The sequence below is a fragment of the Cryptomeria japonica genome, chromosome 10 (assembly GCF_030272615.1).
Source record: "Cryptomeria japonica chromosome 10, Sugi_1.0, whole genome shotgun sequence".
Taxonomy (NCBI): Eukaryota; Viridiplantae; Streptophyta; class Pinopsida; order Cupressales; family Cupressaceae; genus Cryptomeria; species Cryptomeria japonica.
The window spans coordinates 632,604,290-632,614,651 of NC_081414.1; the positions used below are offsets into that span (position 1 = coordinate 632,604,290).

General features: G+C 37.5%; 1 protein-coding gene across 1 annotated transcript; it reads left to right on the forward strand.

Annotated features, from left to right (window-relative positions):
* Nucleotides 1–6,240: 6,240 nt before the first annotated feature.
* On the forward strand, nucleotides 6,241–9,734 carry LOC131036030 (RNA polymerase II C-terminal domain phosphatase-like 1). The gene has a single exon (XM_057967823.2). It carries the CDS (start codon nucleotides 6,750–6,752, stop codon nucleotides 8,832–8,834), a length of 2,085 nt encoding a protein of 694 aa, XP_057823806.2. The 5' UTR covers nucleotides 6,241–6,749; the 3' UTR covers nucleotides 8,835–9,734.
* The last annotated feature ends 628 nt before the right edge of the window (nucleotides 9,735–10,362 follow it).

Sequence of the window (10,362 nt, forward strand, 5' to 3'; positions counted from 1 at the left end):
GGAAATGGAATAGTTTGATATTCTCTTGGGGTTGTAAAGAAGATCTTACTTGTCACAGCTAACACCTAGAGGTGTATATAGGACATGCTACATGTTTATGGTTTGCAGCTTTCTCTCTCTTTAGTCTTTTAGTGATCTTCCTAGATGTTCAAATTCACTTGGCATTGGATGTGAGATTCTATATGGAGTTGCATTGATCACTAGTTTGTGGTCATATGTTGTCACTTGGGTGATGACATGGAGATTCTTGTATCTCTTTCTTCTGTCAAATGTGGAATACTTGGAAGAGCTATGTGAGACTTGTTGATTGGTGTTTTTGTGGAAGTTTTGTTTGTAGGATGTGCTTATCTTTGTGGATGGTCCTTGGTACTACATGGTTACTTCTTCTATGTGTTGTGATTGGTAGACTGTGTTTTTTTATTCTTTTTAGATTTGACATTACCCATGCAATGGGAGTTTTTGGATGTGTTTAGTCTTTATCGATTGGTTTGCACATGGAGCTTGTGGTTATTGATTATGGGTTGGTTATACTAGTGGTATGAGTTTAGTGATGGTGGATACCTTTGTGGCATGTAAGATTGGATGGTTAGCACTTGTTGTGGGTGTTATTTTTTAAACATGTGGGTTTGTCAGTTGGATAGTAGTCATCTTGGTTGTTGTTCTAGCTGATGTTCAATCTTGAATGTTCTGGAGATACCAATAAGTTCTCCATCAAGTGGGAGAATGTTGAGAATTGGTGTCTCGGACTCACTGGTTTAAATCTCGGTCAGATGGTATTTTGTTCCTCTATTGAGAATTTTGATGTGACTATATTCAATGTCTTGGTGAACTCGAGCATAGAAGTGATTTCGATATGACTTCAAAGTTTCAGCAAGACTCTTCAAGTGGTGTGTAGAAGTCATACTTCTTATCGATATTGCTAAGACAATTGATGGGTCTTGGCAAAGTTAGGGAGTTCGATGTAACATGTGATTTCGACAAGATGTTTCAAGTTGATAGTCAAAGTCACATCTCTTCACGATAAGACTATTTCGATATAGCTTCTAGTGGTCTTGGCAAAAGAGTGGATTTCGGTGTAACTTCAGGTTTCAGTGAGTCTCTCCAAGCGGTAAGCCAAAGTCGTGGTTTCTCGCCGATAAGACCATATCAATAAGACATAAAAAGTGTTAATGACATTGAACGTTTAAGGCTCTTTCGATGTGACTTCTATTGGTCTTAGTGAAAGAGCAAATTTCAATGTAACTTCGGGTTTCAATAAGACTTAATTGAAGTCACATCTCTTACTGTTGAGCCATTTTCGGTGTCACTTTTGTTGGGTCTAGGCGATGAGCTGATTTTGGTATGACTTCAGTGTTTGGTGAAATGTTTTGAGCAAGTAGTCGAGGTCATGATTCTGTCTGATGGGGCAGTGTTGATAAGACTTTGTTGAGTCTTGGCGATGAGATATGGTCCTCGGTGTGACATTGGTGTTTGGAAAGATGTCTCAAGGAGATTGTCGAAGGCATAACTTACTCTGACAAGCCAATGTTCGATGAGACTCTATCAAGTCTTAGCGACAAGGAAGAGAGTTTGATGTAACATTGAAGTTCAATAAGATGATCCTAAGGGAGTGTTGAAGTTCTATCTCTTGCTAATAAGCCATGACATGAAGTGTGGTCCATGGTTGAGTTGTTCTCGATTTGTCGAGTTGTCTGTTGAAGATAGTGTTGGAATGCAAGAACACTGAGAGGGGGGGTAAATTAGTGTTTTGTCGTTTAAAGTAATTTTAGCCTTATTAACAAATTCACTTATTAACTGGTATGCATAAAAGAAAGTAACAACAAGTAATAGCAATGCAACCACAAGAATCAACACCATAACACAGAGATTTATATGTGGAAAACCTCAAAGAGGAAAAACTGTGGTGGGATTGGAAACCCACAATATCTAATCCACTGGCCAAATGAATAAATATTACAAGAGGGGCCTGCACATACATGAAGGCATACTGCCTAGAGCACACTACTCATTACAAAAGGAGCCTCACTGACTACAAATACCAAATATGGAGTTACAAAAAAAATTCTGAACTCAGAGTATGCATCTGCTATGTTGGATGAGTTCCGGTTTAAGCATTGTTTGTACCAATTGTCATTGTATCTTCTCTACTGGTAACTTTAGATCGCTTCCCAAACCTTTTAACCAACAATCAAGATCGACTATAGATTATTACATTCGCATTCTTTCGATCAAGATCGCTCACACAATATTACTTTTCCTATATCTCAAAAATGACCTAACTGAACTGACTAATATACCCTTTACAAACATAGATGCCCTATGTCGAGTCACAATCATATTTACAAAGTGATCACATGTCGGCCTATACAAAATATAAACATTAATATAAGTGACCATTGCCACCTCCATGCTACGCTTGTCAAATCAATCTTCTATGTCGACCTATGTGTATCAGTTCCTAGTTTGTCGATTTCCCTGACTGTTGGTTACCTTGAATGTCAGTTGTCGAACCATGAATACCGGTGAGTACCGGTTAAGTGTCCAACCCAAGGTGATGTGTGTTGCCATCAATGACAACACCATTAACCCGGATGAGTGTCAATTGCCAACAAATAGGTCCATGTTGGAGTTAACTTAAGAGGATTCGATGCGGAATACATGACGTGTTTTTTACAGTCCGATGGTTGGAAGCCATGGAACTGAATCGAACCGTTTTTGGGGAAGACATTAAAACGCCTAAAGAAACAATTGAGGGTTGGAAGTTGGTTGGTCGTGTGGATCTGTTGGATGCCAGATTGCAGAACGTTTTTCATGTTGCCTATGCAATCTATGTGGATGTAATTCAATCTGGAATGTGTAAGCTACTTGAATAGAGACTGTGAATGTACACCCAAGAGAGAATAATTTGTAACTTGTATGTAATAGACATTTTACTGTAATACAAGTAATTCTTCTTTGGTGGTGGATTTTTCACCCATAAGGGTTTTCCCACGTAAATTATATGTATTCTTTGTGCTTGTGTGTATCTTTTGTTTACTTTGTCATTCTAGAAATGTGCATCTTAATGACAGCAATTGAAATTGAAAGTCACCTTTGCTTCTCTTTTCTTTGGATTTAACATTATGGAAGGCGTTTCCGCATCGTGCTTTCCTTTCATTCAATATATCTATGGTGATGCACTCCTATGAGAAATAGGAGTGATACAATTAATAGGACATCAATCTCTTATTTAAAATTTTAAATCTCTCCTAGGAAATTTAGACCCTTCCCACTATTTGGAATATTGAAAGCAAATGTTTCAAGTATAAGAATGCTAATCCTTTAAAGTCTCATATTTTAAGCTATATAAACTTACTTTTAAAAATTGTATTTAAATCAAATTAAAAAAATTACCAAGGCACCACACCCCTCTCCTGGCGATTTCTGCTCAAATTTGGTCCTTGGAACTGTGTTTGTGTGCTCTATCGGTCTTGAAAATTGCAGCAACGATCGAATCGCAAACCTGCACCTGAAACTAAAAATAAGGTTTTTTGTGTCTATAAGGGGTTTTGCTTTAATCAAACCCCTGTTTTGGTGATTTCCACCTCAACAAATAGCCAATTTGTATAGTAAAATAGTGTGTGCAAGACCCTAAAGTGAATGCAAACAATCTAGAGCAACCCTAAAGAGTAAACCCTAAATGCTTGTAAATGACAAGTAAATGCTCTAAATCAATGATGCAAAGTGATCTAAAGCATGAATGTAAATCAAATTGATGTAATAAAACTCATACAAAGACATGGAAACAACATGAAATCATACCCAACCCTAAGGGAGAAGAACAAGCCAATCTTCAATCGGTGATCTCTTGTCGCTTTCCTACATCTTCAAAAGCCCCTAATTGATGAAAGAATGTTTGATGGATGTTTGGTAGATGTTGAATGTTGTTGAAGACTCCAAAAGATTTGCTCTTTCATTGCATGGAAAGCTCCTTGTGTTTGCTCCAAAAGCTTTTTCCTAGATCTTAGATTTCCTTCAAATGAAGAAAGAGAGCTCTTATGTATGAAACCCTAAATCTTAATTTCACCTTTAAGTCAACCTAGGATTTGAATTTCCCACCAATTTCTTGGAGTTGAGTATTATGATATCATAGTTATGCTCCCGAAATTTTGAGAAAAATGTTGAGGACCGAGTGCAACTTGCACCTGGTCCGACCAACTTTTCACCAAATTCTCAAGGCCGTTAGATATGATGATATTAAATCGAATCCCAAAGTTATAGTTGATTCTGAGATGTTTTGGCATGCAAAATCGGGCCTTAAAGGTCAAAATAAGACATAATTAGGGTTTATGATTTAATTATTTATTGGAGGAATAAAATGAAAAGGGGCACACTTAGGGTAAAAGGCCCAACTTTATAATGTATGAAGTGATGAAATATGAATTTAGATTTAATTAAATTAATTAAGTAAATGTTTAAAGGGGATTAAAAATGCAAGATGTGAAACACACTAAGACATGTGTTAAACCGGGCATGGAATTGTACCACCCTAGCAAGGGTGTACAATTTACGACACTACACATCATAAATAAATATATAGGTTAATTAAGTGCAAATGATAATAATATAATTATATAGATATGAGATCTGAAATATTAACATACAAACATGTTTATAAATAAGCAATAAAGCAATATCAAGACACGTAATTCAAAATATAAAAGTTGTAATGCCTTGATCAAATATTTTAAGCTACACAAGCTTACTTTTAAGTCTTTTTATTTAAATCAAAATCAAATGTTTAAATTTATTGTTTTAAGAAACTAGACATTTTTGTAAATATATGAACAGAGTAACATTGCACAAGCATGTTTATAAATAAGCACCAAAATTAATAAAGAGATTAGGATTCTTAGTTCTACAATTTGATGAAAAATGTCTTCTATAGATGAGGTCCCATCAAAATCAATGAAGAGAATAGGATGCTTAGTTATAGAATTTGATAAAAAAAAATATCTGTGTAGATGAGGTCCCATGGTTCATCCACGCATCTAATTAGCATACATATCAAAAAGACCATAACAAACTATAAAATCCATTTATCTACTCATGTCTATTTCTACAAATGTAGATTTGAGCCCTACAACTAACTATAAAATCAAACTTTTTTATGTACATTTGACCTTCTATCATGAATTTGAACTTGTGACTTGATTTTGCATAATCATGTCTAATTTGATATCTAGGCAGTAGAATTTGTTTTGCAAGACATGGGAAATGATTGTTCTTCTCCTTTTGCCTAATCTAAAAAATAAAAATAAAATTTATCGATAATGCGCCGAAGCCGATAAGGTGTACATACCCTACCTCCTTTGGGATTTGAACTTGTTACCTCTCTTTCAAAAGCACAAGTTCTCCACCACTAGGCCAACTCAGGTTGTACGCCTAATCTATAATATTAAGTCCTTGTATGATGCAATTATTAAATAAAGATGTGCTCCCTAAATAATTCAAATATATTAAGGTTTATCTGTTTATACACCCTCACATACATATTTAAATATTACACATTCAAGTTGATGAATAACGAATAGTCAAACATAGCATGCTTGATATTTAAATTTTACAAATACATATTTAAATATTACAGATTCAAGTTGATGAATAATGAATAGTCAAACATAATATACTTGACCCAATAAATTTGAAGTTCAAAATTTAGATGTCAAATCCATAACCATGAATCTAAACTCAATTCAAATGTAAAAACTAAAAAAAAAAAAAATGAATATCAGTCTCTACCAAATGTAAAATTATATTTAGGCGAAAATCATCTTTTCTATGTTAATCATTATATATTAAACAAGTCCTAAACAAAGAGAGCGCAATATACTTTTCACCCTCTACAATTAATTTTTGAAAAACAACTTAATAACCAAGTTTTTTGTTTAAATCTTTTTCTTCCTTCCTTCTTTGGGTACATAGGAGTTTTTGTCCACCTTCCAAGAAAGCTACATTTACCACACTCTGGCCGTCTCGAAGTCGGCTACGACGTTTACCAACCATTTCAAATGCCTCTATTAATTGGGATTCAACAAAACTCCAACCAATGACGCGATAAATCAGGACTACCACCAAGAACAGGAGAGTAAAAGGAACCGATAGTCTATCGAGAGTCTAACGAAAAGCGAGTTCACGTTGTATAACTCGAATAAAAGGGCCCACACGTAAATCTTCAATGCCAAAGGTTATCTGATTTATAATCAATCCGCGGAGAAAATACAAGAAGCCCAAGTTCCCTCTAGAGCCCTGTACCCATCTTTGATATTGGTGCCTGATTCAGCAATCGAGAATAATAAGCAATAACCATAATAGGGCTACCGGATTTCCATGTCGAAGGTTTAGTTAAGATGGAACTTTTTCTGAATTACGTGTGGACTTTGACTGTGAAATAGGATTGGGCTTTTGAGATTGAGGTCATATGATGTTAAATTGTCTTGGATAAAACATTGAGAGGTCACTAAATTCACAAAGGTGGAGGTTTCGGTGCCTGGTCTGTTATTGTGTGCTACCATATATGGTTGCTTCCCTATCCCAGATTGTGGACACCTGATTTTGAAAACATATCGAAGCAATCTCATTCTGAAATATTGTCAACGGAGGGAAGAATCTGGCATAAAAAGCGCTTAAGGAATTTTAGATTTCCTTCGATTATTAGAGCAGGCTTATAAAGCACAAGAAGAAGAGTAGCGTGGCAAAGTATTGTGAAAATGGGTAATGAAAAGATCAGTTCTATCCTTTATCACGGAGATACTTGCATGGGGGAAGTGTGCATTTATCCTCACGATGAGGAGGCCTCTTTGATGGACATGATCGTTAAGGAGATTCATATCTCTCATTTTTCCTGCCCAAGCAAAAGGTGTTCCCCACTGGTCGTGTTACATTCCATTGCTTCAACTGGGTTCTGTTTCAAAATGGAGCCAAATGGGCAACAGTCCCAAAATGATAGCTTAAATTTAATTAATCTCTATAATGCATGTCTACAAGAAGCAAAGACTGCCATTGTAGCGCTTGGAGGGAATGAGCTACATTTGGTAGCCATGCCATCTGGGAATAGCCAGAAACATGTGCCATGCTTTTGGGGATTTAATGTAGTTGGAGGACTTTATGCTGCTTGTCTTGGAATGTTGAACCTTAGATGCTTAGCAGTTGTTTTTGATTTAGATGAAACACTTCTTGTTGCCAATACATTGCGCTCTTTGCAAGATCGTATTGAGGCTCTTAAGTGGAGGATATCGGGAGAGATTGATCCCAAGCTTGTGGCTGGAATGTCAACAGAGATAAGGAGATATCAAGATGACCAGAAAGTCTTGAAGCAGTTTGTTGAGAATGATCATATTTATTACAATGGGAAGTTGATCAAGGCTCAGTCTGAGATTGTGCCAGCTCCATCTGAAGACCATCCTCCTCTTGTACGGCCAATTATAAGATTGTGTGAACAGAGAATTATATTAACACGCATTGATCCCACTAATCGAGATACTAGTATCCTTGTTAGGATGCGGCCATCTTGGGAAGAATTAAGAAATTATCTAACTGCTGATGGGCGTAAGCGGTTTGAGGTTTTTGTTTGCACAATGTCAGAAAAAGAATATGCTTTGGAGATGTGGAGACTTCTTGATCCCGAGGCAAGCTTAATTAGTCCTAAGGATCTCCACAATCGTGTTGTTTGTGTCAAGCCAGGTTTTAGAAAGTTTTTACTGAAAGTATTTCATCATGGAATTTGTCATCCCAAGTTGGCGATGGTAATTGATGATCGATTGAATGTCTGGGAGGATACAGATCAATCTCGAGTGCATGTTGTTCCAGCTTTCGCACCGTACAGTGTTCAAATGGTAGAGAGATGTAATCCTGATCCAGTATTGCTTATTGTAAGAGATGTAATTTGCAAAATCAGAATTGGTTTTTTCAGCGATTTTGATAAGGGCCTATTAAAAAGGATGGCTCATGTATTGTATGAAACAGATGTGAAAAAGCTGCCAGCAGTTCCTGATGTGAGCAAATACTTCTTAACAGAAAACAAAGAAAATGCAAATAACAATCTCTACTTACCTGTACCGAATGGCATGAGAAACTCTGAGGTTGAAGCTAAATTAAATTTGCGAGATCAAAATTTACTTCCAAATAGTGACCCTTCCTGTGATCTCACAGAAAATCGAGATGTAATTTCTTTAATGCAACCTCTGCAGCAGGCACAAGAGATTTCTACCCTTCCATCCAGCACTCATCCTCAACAATGCGATAAGGCTATCAAAAATTCTTATGGAATTTTACCTGTAGATTCTTCCGATTCTCAAGGAGTTTATTCAGAACCAAGTAACAGTGACTCCCCTGCTAGAGAGGAGGGTGAGATCTCCGAATCTGAAATGTATCTCAACACTAAGTGGCAGAACCTGATTTTACAGCATGGCCAAGACCCTGTGCAGTGTGACATCAAAGCTTCTGAGGCTCCTTTGTTGTGGTCTATGAAACAAAGTAAACTTCCACCAAATCAGCATCCTGTTAGATTGGCAGCAAAAGGAAAGCTATTTTCCCAGCTTACAAAAGCATCACAAGGAATTGCTCTTGACTCTGGTCGATCATTTGATGTGTGTTCTGTGACGAACAATTCTTTTTACTGTAGCCTAGACAATCATTTGCAATCTAATATTTGCAAATCTAAGAGGCCACCAACTTACAAAATTAAGACGCCACTCCATAAAAAGCATTTTCGTGGGCATGACAAACACAAGCATAAGCCTGGGGTGAATCATATAACAAAGAAGCCAATACATATTGATCCTGATGTGAGTTGATTAATGAAGGATATTGTTGTCATTTTATGACACCCTTGGTCCATTAGTGAGAACCGATTAGAGATACGATCCATGGACCACCGCTGCCCCAGTTGATCAAGGAGAAAAGCAATGGAATTATGAAGTGTGAAGTGTTGTCTTGTCTGGAGGAAGTTCCTTTCTTAGCCTTTTCCCTCTTCCCCGAAACCCCGAGGTTCCGAAGTTCCTTTCTTTAGTCGCCTCTTCCCTTCTCTGGAACCCTGAGGTTCTGAAATTCCTTTCTTTTGCTCTCTTTTCTCTCTTCCCCAGGATTCCGGAACCTCGAGGTTCCAAAGTTCCTTTCCCTGCCTCCTTCTCTCTTTCCCGGAACTCCGGAACTCCGGGGTTCCGAAGTTCCTTTCCTCTACTTCCTTTTCTCTCTTCCCTGGAACTGTAGAACCCCGAGGTTCCGAAGTTCCTTCCTTTAGTCACCTCTTCCCTTCCCCGAAACTCTGGAACCCCGAGGTTCCGAGGTTCCTTTCCTTAGCCTCCTCTCCTTTTCCCCGAAACTCCAAAATCCTGAAGTTCCAAGATCCCTTCCTTGGTCTTCCCAACTTCGACAACCTGTGCTTCCGAAGTCTTCCCAACTTCCTTCCAACTTGCAACACTTCTAGATGGTGTGATCAACACTCAAGGTTTTTAATGCTCCAATAACTCTTGCAACCAGTTTTCTATATAAGGTTGTTAGGCCTCATTAAAAAGGGTTCTCTCCCTGTCGGCTTGAGCTATTCTATGCTCTTTCACTTCTCTTAAAGACTTGTATATTTTTTGCATTTCTGCACCTGGAAGTTTGGCCATTGGCCTTATAATGAATTGAAATCAACATTTTTGTCTTACTTCAACTTATGTGTGTTGTGTATGTGTTCTTACCTTCATTGTAAGTGTATGTTTGTGGCTTTCTTTCACATGGATGTTGTGTTAACCTGTTTCTGAAGGTGACTTGTCAGAAACCTTCTCCTTTCTTGACATTTAGCAAGTTCCAACCTCCATACGTGCTTTGAGGTCATTCATGCAACTGAAGTTTGTGCATCTCCAGGGTATTTCAGTTGATTCTTTGTGCCATTTCGGGTGGGGAGAGAAACATCTCTTATCTTGGTGCATCACCTCCTTTCATTTTAAGCATTTGTCTCTTCCCTTTTCTTCTGCAAGCTGTTAGGATGGGCTTAGAAGTAAGATTTGAAGTGTTGAGTTGGTTCAACACCTGCACTTGGATTGAGAAGGAAGCCGACCTTCTCCGGAGATTCAACCCCCTTGCGCAAGGTCCCACACTTTGGGGTTGTTTCAATGTTTCACGAGGTTGTTGAGTTGATAGCTCAGCAAGGGTGCAAGCTTTTGTGATGATAGATATCAATCATGAAAAGGATGGAGATCAAATCTATAAAAAAATCAAAAGATCTTGGGGTTTTGTTGGAGCACCTTGCGGAATTGACATATAGTTTGCAGGTACATCAGCACAGGAAACAACTATCAACCAGAGAACAAATAATAGGAAATGATTTCATAATTCTGT

What these genes read in the sequence shown, in the direction of transcription:
- LOC131036030 (XM_057967823.2), top strand. Translation starts at nt 6,750, where the DNA reads ATGGGTAATGAAAAGATCAGTTCTATCCTTTATCACGGAGATACTTGC.